Here is a 19734-nt window from a genome sequence, read left to right on the forward strand (position 1 = left end):
GGAGATGTTTCAAGAGTCAAATGTCCATCAACAGATGAATGGATAAAGAAGATGTGGCACATATATACAATGGAACATTACTCAGCCATAAAAAGAAACAAAATAGAGCTATTTGTAGTGAGGTGGATGGACCTAGAGACTGTCATATAGAGTGAAGTAAGTCAGAAAGAGAGAAACAAATACCATATGCTAACACATATGTATGGAATCTAAAAAAAATGGTGCTGAAGAACCTAGGGGAAGGGCAGGAATGAAGAGGCAGACGTAGAGAATAGACTTGAGGGCACGGGGAGGGGGAAGGGTAAGCTGGGACGAAGTGAGAGAGTGGCATGGACATATACACACTACCAAATGTAAAACAGATAGCTAGTGGGAAGCAGCCGCATAGCACAGGGAGATCAGCTCTGTGCTTTGTGACCACCTAGAGGGGTGGGATGGGGAGGGTGGGAGGGAGACGCAAGAGGGAGGAGATATGGGGATATATGTATACGTATAGCTGATTCACTTTGTTATACAGCAGAAATTAACACACCATTGTAAAGCAATTATACTCCAATAAAGATGACAAAAAAAAAGTGTGAGTAGGAATTTGGAGGCAGACAGAGAGTGGAAGGGCATGTCAAGGAGAGGGGATGCCATCTGCAAAGGCTCAGAGGCACAGACAAGGGAGGCTTGGAGGACAGGAGTGCTCAGGTGGGAGACCAGGAACAGTGGCTCCAGATATGGTGGGAGGAGGTCAGAGTCAATGAGGTAAAGCGGTAGGGCTTTATCCTCCGGGCAGTGGGGAGCCATGGAGGGTCTCAGAGCAGTGACTAGCTCCCGCCCTTCTTGATTGTCTGAGCTTAGAGTAGGAACGAATGTTTTCTTGGGAGGCAATAGAGCTGCGTGTCTTTATGGGCTTTGGAAGAGAGAGGCTTCCTGGTGCCCGGACGTCGGAGCACAGGCTCTGAGACCTCTGGGCAGACACCGGGGCTGGGCTGGGACAAGGCTCCCAGGCCCCCCAGAACAGTCAGCATCCACCCTGGTCTTCTCCCCACCCGCAGGAGAACCCCTACCTGTGCAGCAACGAGTGTGACGCCTCCAACCCGGACCTGGCTCACCCGCCCCGGCTCATGTTGGACAGGGAGGATGAGGGCCTGGCCACCTACTGGCAGAGCGTCCCCTGGAGCCGCTACCCCAGCCCGCTGGAGGCCAACATCACCCTGTCGTGGAACAAGAGCCTGGAGCTGACGGACGACGTGGTGGTGACGTTCGAGTACGGCCGGCCCACCGCCATGGTCCTGGAGAAGTCGCTGGACAACGGGCGCACGTGGCAGCCCTACCAGTTCTACGCAGAGGACTGCATGGAGGCCTTCGGCATGCCCGCCCGCCGCGCCCGCGACCTGTCGGCATCGGGTGCCCACCGAGTGCTGTGCACGGAGGAGTACTCGCGCTGGGCCGGCTCCAAGAAGGAGAAGCACGTGCGCTTCGAGGTGCGGGACCGCTTCGCCATCTTCGCCGGCCCCAACCTGCGCAACATGGACAACTTGTACACGCGGCTGGAGAGCGCCAAGGGCCTCAAGGAATTCTTCACCCTCACCGACCTGCGCATGCGGCTGCTGCGCCCGGCGCTGGGCGGCACGTATGTGCAGCGGGAGAACCTCTACAAGTACTTCTACGCCATCTCCAACATCGAGGTCATGGGCAGGTAAGGCCTGGGGGTGACCTGGTACCCAGGATGTTACCTGCTTGCTGGGATATTACCAGATACCTGGAATGTTACCTGAGGCCTAGGATGTTACGTGATACCTGGGACATTACCTGGTGTTACATCAAAGGGGCTACCTGCGATTTTCCATGGAGGGAGGTGAATGCTGGATGCTGAATGTCCTCCGTAGGGCCCAGGCTACCTCTAGCCACAGGGCTGGGAGGTCTGGAGAGGATGGGTGGAGCTGAGCAGACCTGGGCAGTGTGGGTGGGGTTTGAGCTAAAGCCTGGTGCTCGGGAGGTACAATGTAACTGGCCACGGACTCAGTGAATGGGCACTTGTGTCTGGGGGGTGCCCGAGACCGCCTTCAGGCTCCAGGATTTGCTAAAAGGACTCACAGAGCCTAGCAAAGCTGTTATACCCACAGCTGCTGTTGTTACAATGAAAGGATACAGATTACGATCAGCGACAGAGAAAGGTTCAGAGGGCAGGCTCTGGGAGAGAGCAGTGTGAGCTTCCCGTCATCCTCTCCCGGTGCAGCAACGGTGACAGCGCGTGCGGAGTAGCGCCAGCCAGGGGAGCTTGCCCGAGCCTGGGTATCCAGGGGTTTTATTGGGAATTGGTTATGTAGGCGTGGCTGACTGCCCACGTGGTTGACCTTGGGCTCCAATTCCTTGACCCACAGGTCATGCTGATACTGCATGGCCCCAGGCCGCCATCATAAATCACATCATTAGTGTCAATTATCTGGAGTGGCCCCAGGCCCCAGATAAACAAAGACTCTTACTAGGCAGGACATTCCAAGGCTCATAAACTCCTCCCAGGAGCTAGTTAAGGGCCAGGCTTTTCTTTGGACTCTGTAGCTGTGGACAACCCAACCCTGCCGAGTTAGTCCTTTACTCACAGCTCTGGAGAAGAAGATGTTTTGTGGACACTTTTGGGGGAGGCAAAGGACCATCACAGGAGGTAAAAACAGCCTTTGATTACCAGGAACTCTGTAGATTGCAGATGATAAAATGGTCGCACGCTGTCCCAGATCATCTGTTCATTCGACAGATGACCTGCTGGTCAGTAGGGGCAAGGCCTTTATCCCCAGCCACGGATATAACACCCTGGTCTGCACTCAAGAGCGAGGCTTTGGCGGGGGGGGGGCATCGCTGGTAACCAAGGGGTCAATCATAAGGGGCAGCAGCATGTAACACAGGAGCTCTCTAAGTGTGGTTCCTGGACCAGCAGCATTACCGTCACTTGGAAACTCGTTAGAAATGCAAATTCTCGGGCCCCGTGCCAGGCCTGCTGTATCGTAAATCCCAGGGGTGAGGCCCAGCAACCTGTGTTTTAATAAGCTCTCTGGAGGATTCGGATACACGCACGTTCGAGAACCGCTGCTGTGACAGTCGGAGTAGGCATTCTGGAGCCAGATGGCCTGGGGTGAATTCCCGGCTCTGCCATCGACGGGGCTGTGAGCCTCCGGACGAGGACCTCTCCGCGCCTCAGTTTCCCCATCCGTAGAACAGGGATGATAACGAACATGCTTGTCTCACTGCATCGTGGTAAGCTAATTGAGTTAGAGTTCGAGTTGATGAGATACTCAGAACTACTGTGAGCTTGTGTTTATTACATCGCAGTTTAAACGACTGTGGGTTAGCACGTCACACATGCTAAAAAAGTGTTTATTGAATAAAATACATAGTGTTCAAAATAATGGCGTGCGAGAGCTGGGGCAGGTTGAGGAAGGACCAAGTTGAGACCCAAGGGTGTTGGGGCACAATTAGGGCCAGGAGCATGGCTTAGGCCAGTTTGGGCAGGGGCTGACCCAGAACCCAGCTGGGACAACATACCTTGGGCAGCTTTCCACGACAGGCTCTGCAGACTGCCCGAGTATATAATGACTGATGAGTGCAAACACCAGTTTGCTGCATGGTGTGTATAGTATAATCCCATTTTTGTAAACTATGTAATATGCCCGCACACATGACTTCTCTGTTGACGTTGACATTGGAAAGAAGCCCTTTCGGGCCCGGGAGCATCGTGGATGTGGGGAAAGGCTAGAAGCTGGTGTACTAACGTCTCACTGTGGTCACACCTGCGGAGTAGGGGTGGGCAGGGGCGGTGTGGGGTTTTGGTTTTCCGCTGTGTCTGCATTTTATTTTCCTTTGACTCTGTGGATTCCAGGTGGGCCAAGGCAAAGGCAAGCGATTCATGAGGTGGGGTCAGTTCAAGGCCAGCAGGTGGCAGTGAGGCAGGTGCACATGCAGGGGCCTGTGGTTCTGACACCCGTGACTCCTAGCCCACCCGCACTTGGGGCAGGCTATTTTATTTTTTATTTATTTTTTATTTTTTTTTGCGGTACGCGGGCCTCTCACTGTTGTGGCCTCTCCCGTTGCGGAGCACAGGCTCCGGACGCACAGGCTCAGCAGTCATGGCTCACGGGCCCAGCCGCTCCGCGGCATGTGGGATCTTCCCGGACCGGGGCACGAACCCATGTCCCCTGCATCGGCAGGCGGACTCTCAACCACTGCGCCACCAGGGAAGCCCAGGGGGCAGGCTATTTTAAACCACGAGTGGTCTGGAGACCGCCTGATATGTGGCAGCTGTTGCGGTAGCGGGGAGTCAAGGATCAATGTCCTGCTCCTGTTTCTCAGATCCGTGTGCAGGCTTTGGGCCGTGGGCCATCTTGGTGACCTCTGCCAGCCCTGCGGATGCGATGGTCTGGTTCTCTTAAGACCCTCCCATCCACCGACCCAACAGCTTAGCAGTCCGGAGGTAGGAACAAGATCCCCCCCCTTCTGGGGGCTGTGGCCCCTTTCCTGACCTCCTTGGGCTGCTATGGGGGTGTCCCTCATCTTCAGGAGTCTAATCAAGGGCCCACCTGCCCCTTCATTAGGCGGCTCGTGCAGGGTCCTAAGGTCCAGGCCGGCTGCAAGGTCTGCGCTGGATGGTGACAGCCAGGACCTGTAGTGCCCCTTACACCTCAGCCAGGGGTGAAGGTCATTTTTCTCTTAGGAGGTACTCTGAGATGCAGAAGTGGGGCAGATCGTATTTGGGAAGGGACAGAGGGACAGGTGGGGGGCAGGAAAGAGTCTCAGCTTTTCAGCCTCATCTAGATCAAGAGGGCTGTTCTGGTGCCAGGTGACCTGGGGGTCAGGTGAGCTGGGTTCCAGCCCCGCCCCTCTGCTCCCCTCTCTGGACCTCAGTTTCCTGTCTGAGGCCTGGGGCTGCCTGGAGCCCGTGCCTCCCTGGCAACGTGGCAGGGCGGTCCCTGCCCGGCAGCTCCCAGCTCCCGCCAGCACCCAGCCTCTGTGGGTGGTGGGGATTAGCTGTAGTGGTGGTGAAAGCACGCAATCAATTCACAGATAAAGTAAGTACTCTTCAGGCGGCTGGTTGGCAGGAAAGTGGCAGCTTGGCTAATCGATTAATTAGATCTGGTCAGATGCTTCAGCAACGGGCTGTGACTTCCTCTACTTTTCCTTTTTAAATTCCAGGTGGGAAAGTCCAGCTGTGCCTGGGAGCCAGAGAGGCCAGAGAGGCAGGATGGGGTGGCAAAGGTGCCCGTGGGCCCACCCAGATGATGCCCTTGGTGTTCCTGAGTAGTGACCTGAGGATCCCCGGGCTGTCGGGTGCTGGGATTTCAGACTGAACCTGTTCTGGTATTTGCTCAGAATTTCATGACCCAGAGTTACACGGTGCCTCCCCCTGTGGCCTGCTAACAATAGTAGCTGATACTTATTGAGTGTTTGCTATGGGCTCCTTTCCTGTTGAGCAGTGAGCTCGGGGCTCACATGCATCTTAGTTAATCAATAGTCATTCACTTCCCACAAGGTTATTAAATCTCTAAGACCCCACAAGCTGGAGCATTGAGCAAGCCGGACCTGATCTCCACCCCATAGAGCCTTTCCCACGGGGACGACATTCCCCTCCACCTCGTGTTTTTAGATAAGGAGGCCGAGGTCAGGGGACATAAGGAGATCACACAGCGAAACTGACCACCAAACAGTCAAGGTCCAACCCTAGTGTGCCCAAGCTCAAGTCCATCTCTCTATGGAATCTAAAGGTCTTTGATACCATGGATGCTTCCAGCCCTGTCCCTCATGTCAGCTATTTCCAGCCAGCAAGCACCTGGCTCTGGGGGAGGAGGATGGAGCAGATGGAGAAGCCCAGGCCCCTGGGGGTGAGGACCTGGTACAAATCAGGGGGTGAGAGGAAGAAGGAGAGCAAACCGCAGCCCCACAGGGCAGCGGTGCAGGGAGCAAAGTAGCTTCCAGCACCTGGAGGTCCCGGCCCACCACCGGGCCTCCCCCCCTTCAGGACCTCCCCTCCCTTCAGGACCAGGCAAAACAGCTTTGCCAGTCCTGCTTACTCTGGGTCTGAGATAAAGAGAAGAGGGGGTCCCGCCCATTAAGTTGCTCCCATTCCTGGAAGGCTGGGAAGGGGCGGGAGCGATTTTCTCCTTCCACACACAGGGAAACTCAGGTGTGGACTGGGAGAGCGGCTGGCTTTAACTGGGCAAGTCCGGGGTGGCACCGGATTTGAGGAGGAATGAGACGGTGCTTGGAGAAGAGACAAGGCCCCCACCTGCACCCCCAACACAGTGGTCAAGGGCAGCCAGGCCCACATCCAACCAGCTTCATACAGGAGAGCATTTTACTTTATTTATTTATTTTTTAAATATTTATTTATTTTATTTTTGGCTGCGTCGGGTCTTAGTTGCGGCACATGGAGTCCTCCGTTGCCGCATATGGGATCTGGCATGCGGGATCTTCCGTTGCAGCGCGTGGGCTTCTCTCTAGTTGCGGCATGCAGACTTGGTTGCCCCACGGCATGTGGGATCTTAGTTCCCCAACCAGGGATCAAACCCCCGTCCCCTGCATTGGAAGGTGGATTCTTAACCACTGGACCGCCAGGGAAATCCTCGGGAGGGCATTTTAAAACAACGGGCTCCCCAGCCCCACTGCTAAGAGCTCTGGATCCCATAAGCTTGGGGCGAGGTCCAGAAGAGATTCTTTACAAATCTCCGCAAGGGAGTGGAGAGTTGGGAACCCCCAGGTAGAAGCTGGCATCATTAGACCAACCAACGTTTGAATCCTGCCTCCATCACTGATTAGCTGGATCACCTTAACCTGTCTAAGCCTCAGTCTTCCCATCTGCAAAATGGAGATATGATAACGACCTCACCAGCTTGGGGTGAAGCTTCATTGAAACGATATATTTGAAGAGCTTACCCTAGTGTCCCATTCCTCTGGCTAGGTGGCCGGAGAGGTCAGGGAGAGAGGCAGACCAGATGTTGCCGCATCTTCTGATGTGAGAGAAGGCACATAGCAGATATATATGTGAAATCACTTGCTTTTTGAAATACTGGCACCTACTGAAAATCCTGTGCAGGTAAAACAAAACACACCTGCAACCCAAGGCAGCTCACAAGCTGTCAGTGTGCCCCCTCTGCTCTGAGACCTGCCTGTCTTCTCACAGCGGTGACAGCATAGCCGCTACACTCACAGTATTCTGCAGACCTCTGGCAGGGCGGGCACCTGGGATCTGGACAAACTCCGGGTAAACAGCCTGCTGACTCTGGGTCTGGGGCAGAGGGAAAGGGAAATGGTCATCCTATTCTCACCCTCAGGCCCTGCCCCATGGCAAAGTCCTCCACCCAGAAAACTCTTGGAGGCTCCAGGGAACCAGTCCAGCTGGGCCTTAGCCAGCCAAGGACAGGAAAGGAAGAGTGAGTTCCCCGTTCTTGGAGGTATTCAAGCCAAGCAGGGTGGTGTTGGTGGGAGATGACGGAGAGAGGTCCCATGCGTCAGATGAAGGTCCTGTGCACCTCATCTGTACACCATTGATTAAGGGAACAGGAACTATAGATACCATTTTAAAAGTTGGTAGGTGTGAGAATCCACTGGCTTCCCCAGATGCTGCTGGGGTCTGGCTTCTCATCCAAGGCCCTGGGCCAGCCGGCACCCGCCTGGTTTTCTCCTCCCTTGACCCCCTGCCCCTTTCTTGCCTTCTTGTCTTCTTCCATAAACGTCCTGCCGTATTGATCACCCAGTAACTAAAGATAGACGGAACTTAGGACAAGAATAGAAAACGCAGGAGGGAAGCAGGCTTTGTGCGTGTGTGTGTGTGTGTGTGTGTGTGTGTGTGTGTGTGGAGGGGAGGGGGAGGGGGAGGGGATCAGAGAGCGCAGAGGCCTTTCCACTTACTGCACGGACTTGCCCCGCCCTCCGTCTAGTCTCTTCCGTTGCTGGTCCACAGGGAACATGGGTGAGAAGGGAAGCGTGTGATTTTTATTCTGCCTGCACTGACCCTTGTAGCTCTGTGACCCCCACCTGGGGTTGGGGGGTGGGGCTCCCCCCTTCAGGAACATTAGCTGTCATTGCCGAGCAGTTCTTACGGGCCATATGGTATTCTAAGTCCCGTTTGTGTGTTTCCTCATTGAGTCCTGCCCCTTGAGGGTCCTTGTCCCCAGTATGCGGATGAGGAAACTGAGGCTTGGAGGTTAAGAAATAGATGGAGGTGCCCCCTTAGGATGACTACTGTCAGAAAAACAGAAAACAACGAGTGTTGGCAAGGATGTGGACAAATACGAACCCATGTGCACTATTGGTAGGAATGTAAAATGGCGCAGCTGCTGTGGAAAACAGTGTTTTGGTTCCTCAAAAAATTAAACATAGAATTCCCATATGATCCAGCAGTTCCACTCTGGGTTATACACCCAAAAGAACTGAAAGCAGAGACTTGAATAGATATTTGTGCCCCCATGTTCCTAGCAGCATTACTCGCACAGTGGAAAGGTGGAAATAACCCAAGTGTCCATCAACTGATGATGGAGTAACAAAATGTGGTCTATACGTACCATGGAGTATTATTCAGCCTTGAAAAGGAAGGAAATCCTGACACCTGCTACAACATGGATGATATAAACCAGACACAGAAGGACAAATACTGTGTGAGTCCACATAGGTAAGGCACCAGGAATAGGCAAATTCGTAGAGATGGAAAATAGGATAAGGTTGCCAGGGGCTGGAGGGAGGGGGGAACGGAGAGTTACTTAGAGGGTGTAAAGTTTCTGTTTGGGATGATGTAAGTGTTCTGGAAAGGATTTTTTTTTTTTAACGGATCAAAATCATTTATTTATTTATTTATTTAAACATCTTTATTGGGGTATAATTGCTTTACAATGGTGTGTTGGTTTCTGCTTTGTAACAAAGTGAATCAGTTATACATATGTTCCCATATCTCTTCCCTCTTGCGTCTCCCTCCCTCCCACCCTCCCTATCCCACCCCTCTAGGTGGTCACAAAGCACCGAGCTGATCTCCCTGTGCTATGTGGCTGCTTCCCACTAGCTATCTATTTTATGTTTGGTAGTGTATATATGTCCATGCCGCTCTCTCACTTTGTCACAGCTCACCCTTCCCCCTCCCCATGGAAAAGGATATCTTTTAAAGGTAATTGCTTTTATTTGTTTGTTTGTTAATTTTATTTTATTTTTGGCTGTGCTGCACAGCTTGCAGGATCTTAGTTCCCTGACTAGGGATTGACCCCTGGCCACGGTGGTGAAAGCACTGAGTCCTAACCACTAGACCACCAGGGAAGTCCCTAGAAAAGGATATTGATGGTAGTTGCACAATAACGTGAATGTACTTAATGTCACTGAACTATCCACTTTAAAATGGCAAAATAGTAAGTTTTATGTTATGTATATTTTAACACACACACACACACACACACACACACACACACACACACAAGAAGAAAAAGAAATAGGTGGATGGCTTCCATGTCAGACTGTCCAAGTGCAAATCCTGGCTCAGGTGTGACCCAGGGCAAGTTTCTTAACTTGTCTGTGGCTCCTTTCCCACCTCCATAAAATGGAGATAATAACCATGGAGTTGTTTGTTTGTTTCATTTTTGGCTGCATTGGGTCTTCGTTGCTGTGCACGGGCTTTCTCTAGTTGCAGCGAGCAGGGGCTACTCTTCGTTGTGGTGTGCAGGCTTCTCGTTGCGGTGGCTTCTCTTGTTGCGGAGCATGGGCTCTAGGCACACGGGCTTCAGTAGTTGTGGCATGCAGGCTCAGTAGTTGTGGCTCATGGGCTCTAGAGCACAGACTCAGTAGCTGTGGCTCACGAGCTTAGCTGCTCCGCGGCACGTGGGATCTTCCCGGACCAGGGCTCGAACCCACGTCGCCTGCATTGGCAAGCGCATTCTCAACCACTGCACCACCAGGGAAGTCCCATAACCATGGAGTTTAAATCAGACAACCCGTGAAGAGGCTCAGAGCCGTGGCCAGGCCGTGGTAAACATGCAGTAAGTGCTAGGGTCACCACTGTGTCAATAAAACACCAGGATCCCAGGGAGTGATCAGCCTGGAGTTCCTTCTACGGGGCCCGTGCTTTCAGGAGAGTGGGCCTTAATGGTCCTGGACTCCCGGAAATACATGCTAAGCATCGTGTGGGTGTGAGGTCGGCCCGAGTGAGGGCCTTCGTTTTCATTCCGTTGCCAAAGGGGTCCGTGATCCCCAAACGTTTGGAGAGTCAGTTTCGTGTTCTATTTTTTATTTTTTCAACCCAACATGTATGTTCCCAGCTCATTAAGGACAGAGATTTTGTTAGGTGCAGTTTACACCCTTTAACCGAACCTGCCAATCTTCCTGAACCACTCCCTCCCACCAAAGATGGGACATGCACCATACTGTCGTCTGCTGAGGAATGGGGCGGGGGCAGAGCTGTGCTGAGGATATGGGGGGGTGTCCACTGCCAAGTGTGGCAGGGGGACCCATGGGGCATTTGTCCAGGCTCCTTTGGGTACCTCTGGGCTGCTCACCTACCAGGTGTGGCCTCAGCCCTGGTGGGAGGGGGCAGCAGGGGGGTCCTGGGTTTGGCTGGGGTCTCAGAAGATATGGGGCCCCGGTGGGTGAGTTAGGGATGGAATCCCTGACAGTGATGCCTTCCAACAGTGCTGGGGAGAACGAGCGCCCCCCTTTCTCTCGCTGAGTGGGGAGGATTTCCTTCTGAGAGTTTTGTCACTGTCGTATTAATTCACTCAATGGATATTTTTAATGGGCACTTGTATTAGTTAGTCTCCTAGGGCTGCCATCACCAAGTACCACAGATCAGGTGGGCTTAAAACAACAGAAATGTATTGCCTTACAGTTCTGGGGGCTTGAAGTCTGAAATCAAGGTGGTGGCAGGGCCATGCTCTTTCCAAAACCTGTCAGGGAGAATCCGTTCTCCGAGCTGCTGGGGGAAGCCAGCGTCTTTGGCATCCCCTGGCTGTAGATGCGTCATCCCATGCCTTCGTCTGTCTTCTCGTGGCCGTCTTCTCTCTGTGCCTCTGTCTCGATAGAGTGTTCTCCCCATATCTCTTCTTCTTAGAAGGACAGCAGTCGTACTGGACTAAGGGCTCACCCTACTCCAGTATCACTTCATCTTAATTTATATCTTTTTTTTTTTTTTTTTTTTTTTTTTTGGTACGCAGGCCTCTCACTGCTGTGGCCTCTCCCGTTGCGGAGCACAGGCTCCGGACGCGCAGGCTCAGCAGCCATGGCTCATGGGCCCAGCCGCTCCGCGGCACGCGGCATCCTCCCGGACCAGGGCACGAACCCGTGTCCCCTCCATCAGCAGGCGGACTCTCAACCACTGTGCCACCAGGGAAGCCCCTTAATTTATATCTTAATCACATCTGCAAAGACCCTGTTTCCATATCAGGTCACAGTCACAGGCACCAGGATAGATAGAACTTCCATCTATCTTTTTGGGGGACACAATTCGATCCATAACAGGTACCTACTGTGTGTCCAGCACAGCCAGGTGCTTCAGATCCAAGAGCCCCACGGGGCTTACGGTCTAGCAGGGAGATGGGAATAAACAAAACAAACCACCACAGGTGACTCAAGGTGCTGGGAAGGTGACAAACCGAGGGGGCCATAGGGAGGGTGGCTGGGAGGGGCGACCTGACACCAGGCCCCAGGTGGTGGGGGAAGCCCCCCGAGGAAGAAGCTTTGCAGGCGGAAGGGGGAGCCGGAGCAGGCGGAGGTGCGTTTCCGGCAGGGGAACCGCAGGTGCAAAGGCCCTGCCTTCAACTCACGGGTGATGCCTTCTAAGAGCTTAATATGACGTGGCTAGAGAGTGTGAGCGCCGTGAGAGCAGAGGGCACAGGGCCATGTGGTGCTAGCCCTGCAGCCTCGGGAGGGAGTTAGTTTTGTTCTAAGTTCAGGGAAAGCCATTGCAGGATTTTAGACGGGGAGGTCACGCTCTCTGATTTCTGATGCTTGGCCGGCCGCTTGAGTTGGGAGGGGCAGCTGGAGGGAGACCAGGCAGTTTCCGCCAAGACAAAGCACAGCCTGGACTGGGTTCTGGACGTGGAGATGGGAGCCGAGGGCTGCCTGGGGATGGAGTTGACGGAGTGGCTGGTAGGAGGCATCCAGGGGAGCCCCGGGTTCTGGCTGGAGACCCTGGGTGGATGGAGATTGTACCTAGTGAAGTGGGGACAGCCGGTGGAGGAAGAAGTTTCTGGAAGAAATGTTTGAATATGTTTACATTTTGTTTTGTATATTATCATCCAGTAAAATTGACCTTTCGGGGTGTGTTCTATGAATTTTAACCCACGTAGATTCATAGGACCACCAGCACAATCAAGACACAGAACAGTCCATCTCCCCAGAGAGCTCCCTCGAGCTGCCCCCCTTGTAGCCACACCCTCCTCTCCCGGCCCCCAGTCCTCAGCAAACACTGATCTCTGTCACTACAGCTTTGTCTTTTTGAAAACGTCTTGTAAATGGAGTCGCACAGCATGTGAGAGGCTTCCTTCGCTCAGCACAGTGCCCTCAAGGTGCTCGTGTTGTTGCCATCAAGCATGGTCCTTTTTATTACTGGGGAGCATCCTGCCCCCAGCACTGCAGTTCCGTCCATTGTTGCAGGAGGGGGGACCCCTTCCAGGGCCCAAGTGGGCTCTTGTCTAACACTTGGCAATGAATCGTCCGAGGAGACACACGTGCTGACAAAGCAGGAGACTTTATTGGGAAGGGGCACCTGGGCGGAGAGCAGCAGGGTAAGGGAGCCCAGGAGACCTGCTCTGCCACGTGGCTCGCAGTCTCGGGGTTTATGGTGATGAAGTGAGTTTCCGGGTAGTATCTAGCCAATCATCTTGCTTCACCCATATTTTTTCTGACTCAGGGTCCTTCCTGGTGGCGCACGCATCTCTCAGCCAAGATGGATTCCAGCGCGAGGGTTTCTGGGAGGTTGGTAGGACATATTATGGGCTGGCGTCTCCTTCCCCTTTTGGGCCCCTCCCAAATTCTTCTGGCCAGTTTTTGGCTGCAGCACCGGGTTCCTTATCGGGACCTCCTGTTGTGAGGCAACTCAGGGAAGCAGTCATCGTCATGCCGGGCCAAGGTGAGCGGTTTCAATCAACGGTTCCCTAACACATTCGCTCAGAGAAGGGAATTTCAGTTGCTTCCAGTTTGGGGCAGCTATGAATAGAGCAGCTCTGAAAATTCGTGTAAAGGTTTGGGTATGAACATAAGCTTTCATTTCTCTTGAGTGAATCCCCGGGTATGGGATTGTAGGGTCATATGATAAATGTGTGTTTAACTTTATAAGAAACTGCAGAACGGTTTTCCCAAGTGGCTGTGCCCCCAGAGGAAGAGTTCTGTTTTTTTTAAATTTTATTTTATTTATTTATTTTTTTTTTTTGTGGTACGTGGGCCTCTCACTGTTGTGGCCTCTCCCGTTGTGGAGCACAGGCTCCGGACGCGCAGGCTCAGCGGCCATGGCTCACGGGCCCAGCCGCTCCGCGGCACGTGGGATCTTCCCGGACCGGGGCACGAAGCCGTGTCCCCTGCATCGGCAGGCGGACTCTCAACCACTGCGCCACCAGGGAAGCCCCAGAGTTCTGTTTTGACCTGTTGCTGTGAGGTGCCCTTGAGGCATGGGAGCATTTGGACGTCCAAGTCTGAAGGGCAGGCAACCCAGTCCTGGGCTTAGAGATGACCCCCGACGCCATGGGAGCGTGTGAGGCTCTGAGAACAAGGAGGAAGGTGAGGGCTGGCCTGGGATGGAGCCCTGGGAAGTTGGACGGTGAAGGCAGCACATGGAGAGCAAGGAGCCATAGAGGGGAGAAAATCGGGAAGGATGGTGCCCCAAAGCCCAGCGGGCAGAGCATGTCCAGGGGGCATGGGCATCAGTGTCCAGTGCCACTGAGGGGTCCAGACAGAGGACGGCCAGGTGGGTCCGTGGACTTAGCAACGTGGAGGTCAAAGGTGACCTTGGGAGGGCAGATTTGGGGGAGTCGGGGACAAAGCCCGTCTTGGGTGGATTCCAGGGTGAATGCAGAAGATTTTAAAAGAATGAATGAGGGGTAAAAAAACCAAAAGTGGTGTCGATAAGGCTTTCCAGAGGTTTGATCATGAAAGGGAGCAGGGAAATGGAGTACAAGCTGGTGGGGAGTTTGAGGGAAGGAAAGGGTTCTTCCTGAAAAGAGGGAGGGACCGCAGCACCCTGGGGTTCTGGTGATGATGCCGAGAAAACAGAAAGGAACAGCAGGGGAAACTGCTGGAGAAAGCCATCAGCGAGGGGCAGAGGGCCTGAGAGGATGGGGGTGGGGGGGGGCGGGCTTCCACTATGTACAAGGAGAAGAGAACAGGTGCGGGCTGACAGACAATATTTCGGCCAGAAACCCCGCATCTTATACTTCTAAAGACCCCATATCGTCCCGGCAACCGAAGGCAGCCATCCTCGGGGCTCCGAGGTCTCTTTGTACTGAGTCGATAGCGGCACATCTTGGTGTCAAAGAGAAGACTGCGTTTGAATTCAGACTCTTTCATTTGCTAGTTTATGGTCCAGGGCAAGTCTCTTCAATTTTCCCGAGCCTCAGTTTCCCCATCTGTGAAATGGGATCCTACTGTTTTGAGGACTGTCTGAGCACTTGTAGGTCAGCTCAAGGCCTGACGTGCAGTAGGTGCTTGCGAAATGGGAGCCCTTGTTATTTGCAAGGAGTCAGTATTTAGTTACCTGAACAAAACCCCATTTCCACGGGTACATGGCTCACCTGGGGGACCCTCTCCAGCCAAGTTGAATCCCTGGATCTCCGCTCCTGTCTGGCTCTCTGCCCCGCCCCCAGCTTGGGGATTGGAGGGACCTTATTAGCTGTAACTGAGGCTAATGAGGCATGGGCAGGACAGACAGGGCTGGAGTGGGGGCTCCTGCCCTGGCTGGGCCGCTTCTCTACCCCACAACAGGGGGACCCCAGAGTGGGTCATTTTGAAGGCTTGCTGGCACGCTGCCCCTATCAAGCATGTTTTATTTATTTATTTTTAATTAATTTATTTATTTGGTCATGTCGGGTCTTAGTCGCGGCACGCGGGATCTTCATTGCGGCATGCGGAATTTAGTTCCCTGACCAGGGATTGAACCCGGGCCCCCTGCATTGGGAGCACGGAGTCTTAACCACTGGACCACCAGGGAAGTCCCTCAGCACGTTTTAGATTTACAGGTGCTCCCTTATATGTACACACGTACCTGCCCCACCTGCACGCGTGAATCCACTTCCACAAGCAGCGGTCACACACACACATCACACGCTCCACCGCCTTCACGCAGCCCAGGGCACAGAGGCTGACCCGCAGGACGAGCCGAGCCTTCTGCAGAAGCCCAGGGTGGACGAGGGGCCTCGTCTGGGCTGCCCTGGCCTCGGGGAGTCCGGGTGCCTCTCCCCCATTTGGAGTTGCCTCTTTCCACTCTGTGGGGAAATGCCCACCTCTGGATTCCTTTTTTTAAAATATCTTTTTTTAAATTGAAGTATAGTCGATTTGCAATGTTGTGTTAATTTCTGGTGTACAGCAAAGTGACTCAGTTATACATATATATATATATATACATTCTTTTTTATATATTCTTTCCCATTATAGTTTAATCATAGGATAACTATATCGTATCGAATATAGTTCCTTGTGCTATACAGGAGGGCCTTGTTGTTTATCCATTCTATATATAAAAGCTTACATCTGCTGACCCCAACCTCTCACTCCACCCCTCCCCCAACCCTCTCCCCCTTGGCAACCACAAGTCTGTTCTGTATGTCTGTGAATCTGTTTCTGTTTCATAGTTAGGTTCATTTGTGTCATGTTTTAGATTCCACATATAAGTGATATCACATAGTATTTGTCTTTCTCTTTCTGACTTACTTCCCTTAGTATGACAATCTCTAGGTCCATCCGTGTTGCTGCAAATGGCATTATTTCATTCTTTTTTACGGCTGAGTAGTTTTCCATTGTATGTACGCACCACATCTTCTTTACCCATTCCTCTGTCAATAGACATTTACGTTGTTCCGTGTCTTGGCTATTGTGAATAGTGCTGCTATGAACATAGGGGCGCGTGTAGCTTTTTGAATTAGAGTTTCGTCTGGATATATACCCAGCAGTTCGATTGCTGGATCATATGGTAATTCTGTTTTTAGTTTCTGAGGAACCTCCATACTGTTCTCCATAGTAGCAGCACCAACTTACATTCCCACCAACAGTGTAGGGGGGGTTCCATTTTCTCCACACCTTCTCCAGCATTTGTTATTTGTAGACTTTTTAATGATGGCCATTCTGACCGGTGTGACCACCTCTGGATTCCTACCCACCTCTCCCATCCCACTCTGTCAGCCTGAGCAGTTTCCTACATGGACCCCATCACTACCCCTGCCCCACGGAGAGGGGCATCAGGATTTTGTTTGGGGAGGGGACTGGGCTTGCCCCCTTCAGCCTTGCCCCTTCCACGTGGAGGTTTTTCCCCAAACCCAAACCCAGTCACGTCACTGCCCTGAACAACACCCTTCAGTGGCTTCCCATTGACCTTAGAAACTCCGTTCCCGTGGACCACACATCCTTCCTCTCGCCTCCCTGGGCAGCCTGGGCCCTGAGTCCTCACAGGCCAGCCCCCCGCCCGAAGCTGGGTCCCTCTGACTCGCCTCAGGGCTGCTCCTCCTGCCTGCAGCACAACGCACCCCGTCCGCCCCTCCTGTCTGGCAAACGCCTCATTCCTCAGGGCTTGGCTCACAGGGCGCCTCTCCGGGGTCCCCGCAGGCTGGAGATCTGGGCGGCCAGCCCTTGCCTCCCCTCCTCTGGCCTTCAAAGAGCACAGCAATCCCACTGCATTGTCACAGGTGCGTTGCTGCACACACACTCCTGTACGCAGCCGCCCTCCCCCTTCCCCACCCTGGGCTCTGAGCTCTGAGAGGACAGGGTCTGGGTCTGTGTTCTTGACCCTGTGAGGCCAGCACTGAGAACCAGGCAGGAATGCTGTGCATTCGTTGAAATCATTCGCTCATTCATTCATGAACGAATGGGTCTTAATATTCGTAACTCTTTCGGAGGAGAAGGGGTCTGGAATCCGGGAGCCAGGAGGTGGGTAGACAAAACCAACGGGCTGGCCCTCCACCATCACGCCCAGCACGCCTCACATTTCCCCCCTCTCCCCCGACCCAGGCCTGGCCCTTCCCTCCAGGGTGTTGAGCCCTCCCACAGGGGAAGAGGTGAGCTTGCTTTAGTCAACCAGCCTGGTCATACCCACCGTGTCTCCCCCAAGCCACACGCCCGAGCCCCCCAGCACCCCTCCATCAGCCTCTCTCCTGTTGACTGGGAAGCTGCCTCTGGCTTCATAATGGGTAATAGGATTTATCAATAGACTGGAGGAGGTGATGTATGTTAAAGCACTTAATATAAAAGGACTTCGCACAGAAGCCCAAATCTGATTTGGCAATGAACTCAGCTGCCAGCCTGACTGCGTTCCAGAAGATGCAGCAGCTGGCGTTTATCCACGTGACCCTGAGAGAGCCAGGTCACGCCAGGTGGCCGAGGCCTTGCACACCCGCGCCCCGCGGCTCGGCTTTCAGTGTCTCCTCTTCTCGGGGTCTCAGGGCTTGACTTGAAGCCTTTTGACTCAGACGGTTCAAATTCTCCGGCATCCAGGAGCCCTCTTTCCACTAGTACCCTAGCCCTGCCCCCATTCCACTAATTAGCTATGAGTCCAATATTTTATAGCCTTCCCTTAGCGAGATCCCCAACTATGGCCTTCTCATTGCTGGTCACCTCTTGATCCAGCCTCTCTGGGATCAGGAGAGGTTCTCCTGACCATCACTTGCTTCCTTGAAGGCTGCCAATCTCTCCACGCCGCTCTGTGCCAGCCAAGGACACGGTCTCTCCCTTAATCCCCCAAAGAAGATCTAACACCCCCAGGCCACGGTGATCCATCGCACGTGGACTCACAGGCTGGGGCGAGCCCAGGAGAATGATCACGTACGAAGAGAACACTTCAAAGGATGGCCATTAGCCAGCACTGACCCGGAGACCCAGCCATTGGCCGTGGCCACCGGCTGCCTGGGAGGGGCAGCCCCTGGACCGCCTCTGTCGTGAGCCCCCAGCCCCCTCTCATGGCTGCATCCTTCCTCCCTGGAGTCCAGGCCTCCAGCCCCAGATGCATGAGCCCCTCCACAAGGGAAGTGCCCTTCTCGAGGTCAGCCTTCTCCCTCATGTGTCCACCCTCACGTGCTAACATCTCCAGGCCAGCATAGGCTCGGGGTTCGCTTCCCTATAAACCCAGCAGCCCACTGAACTGTTTTTCCCCAAACAAAAGAACAGTCTTTCCCCAGAAATAAATGCTCTCTCTGACAAGAGAAATGGGAAGGCGCTGCTGGAGGCTTTCAAATAGAAACTTGTTTCAAGCGACTCTGACCTTCAAGGTGTCAGAAATACACCCATCCACTCCCAGAAGGCTGCATATGCAATGATGTTTGGACAAGTGGTAAAAGAAGTGGGGGAGACGCCAGGAAGAGGTGATCAATTACCAAGACCGCCTGGGGTCCTGGGCTCTCCCGAGTGCCCCACCTGTGCTCACCGAGGGGTCCCTGTGACTGCCCTGAAATCCTGGCAAGTTTGACCATTGAGGGGAACCAGCCCCGGCCCCCTCCTCCCTGCCTGGCTCCGGCACCCGGCTCTCTCGCTCGCCTAAACTTACCACTTCCCCATCTTTCCCCCAGGAGCCGATGACATCACTCTTTCCGGCAGCCAGGAGTTGACCTACATTCCTCCACCCTCCTGTCTGGGAGGCGCTCCAAACACCCCGCTTCTCTCACCCTGAGGAGGGGAGGGCCCAGCTCACGATTTTGATTTTCGTGGCGCACTGGTGCCAGGCCCGTGTCCAGATGGCACTCCCGCCAGCAGGGCCCAGGCGCTGCCCGCCCCTCCCTGCGGGGCAGGGCACGCTGGCGCCTGGTACGGGCCGGTGCCCCTGCCGTCCGACGACTGCTTCGTGCTTCGCGCGGCTGTCAGGCCCCCGGCCGGGCCCGGCAGGTGGACAGGAGGGGGTGAAGTCAGCATGTCAGTCTCCTCCTGGCAGGAGCAGGGCACATTTCCCTGAGAACTCGGGTTGTCTGGGGTGGCCTTCCCGTGCAGGTGAGGCTCAGTCCTGCCTCCGTCATGGTCCCCTGGGGCTCGTTAGGGACTCATCAACTAGAGAAAAAGAAACTTAGCGACTTAGAGGAGAAAGCAGCCGTGGCCTCCTCTCTGGAGGGCAGGCAGCCCGGCCAGCTTCTGATGGGTGGGTGGGGACACCCAGGCCAGGCCTTGAGAGGGGTCAGGGGTCGGGCCAGAGGGCCATGGCTCACCATGTGGGTGAGTAGGGGTAGGGCTGCCAGATAAAACGCAGGATACCAGCTAAATCCGAATTTCCGGTGAGCCACAAACAATGTTTTTAGTGTAAGCGTGCGTCCCAGATATTTCATGGGACATACAGGCAAACCTTGTTTTATTGCTCTCACTTTATTGAACTTCGCAGATAATGTGTTTTTTTATAAATTGAAGGTTTGTGGCAACGCTGTATCGAGCAAGTCTGTCGGTGCTGTTTTTCCAACAGCGTTTGCTCAGTTCAGGTCTCTGTGTCGCATGTTGGTAATTCTCGCACTACTTCAAACTTTCTTTCATTATTATTACATTGGTTGTGGTGAACAGTGATCTGTGATGTTACTGCTGCAACTCACCAAAGGCTCAGTTGATGGTTAACATTTTTCG

At 53.8% G+C, this 19734-nt stretch overlaps 1 protein-coding gene across 4 annotated transcripts in view; it reads left to right on the plus strand.

Moving 5' to 3' along the window:
- Positions 1-19734, plus strand: part of NTNG2 (netrin G2) — a 74997-nt gene that overhangs the window by 31413 nt on the left and 23850 nt on the right. For all 4 annotated transcript variants that reach the window (XM_049710857.1, XM_049710858.1, XM_033426899.2 and 1 more), the window contains exon 3: positions 1044-1687. In XM_049710857.1, the coding sequence (XP_049566814.1) occupies positions 1044-1687 (644 nt within the window). The remainder of the gene's footprint in view (positions 1-1043; positions 1688-19734) is intronic.

Source organism: Orcinus orca, chromosome 6 (genome assembly GCF_937001465.1).
Source record: "Orcinus orca chromosome 6, mOrcOrc1.1, whole genome shotgun sequence".
In the NCBI taxonomy this organism is placed as follows: Eukaryota; Metazoa; Chordata; class Mammalia; order Artiodactyla; family Delphinidae; genus Orcinus; species Orcinus orca.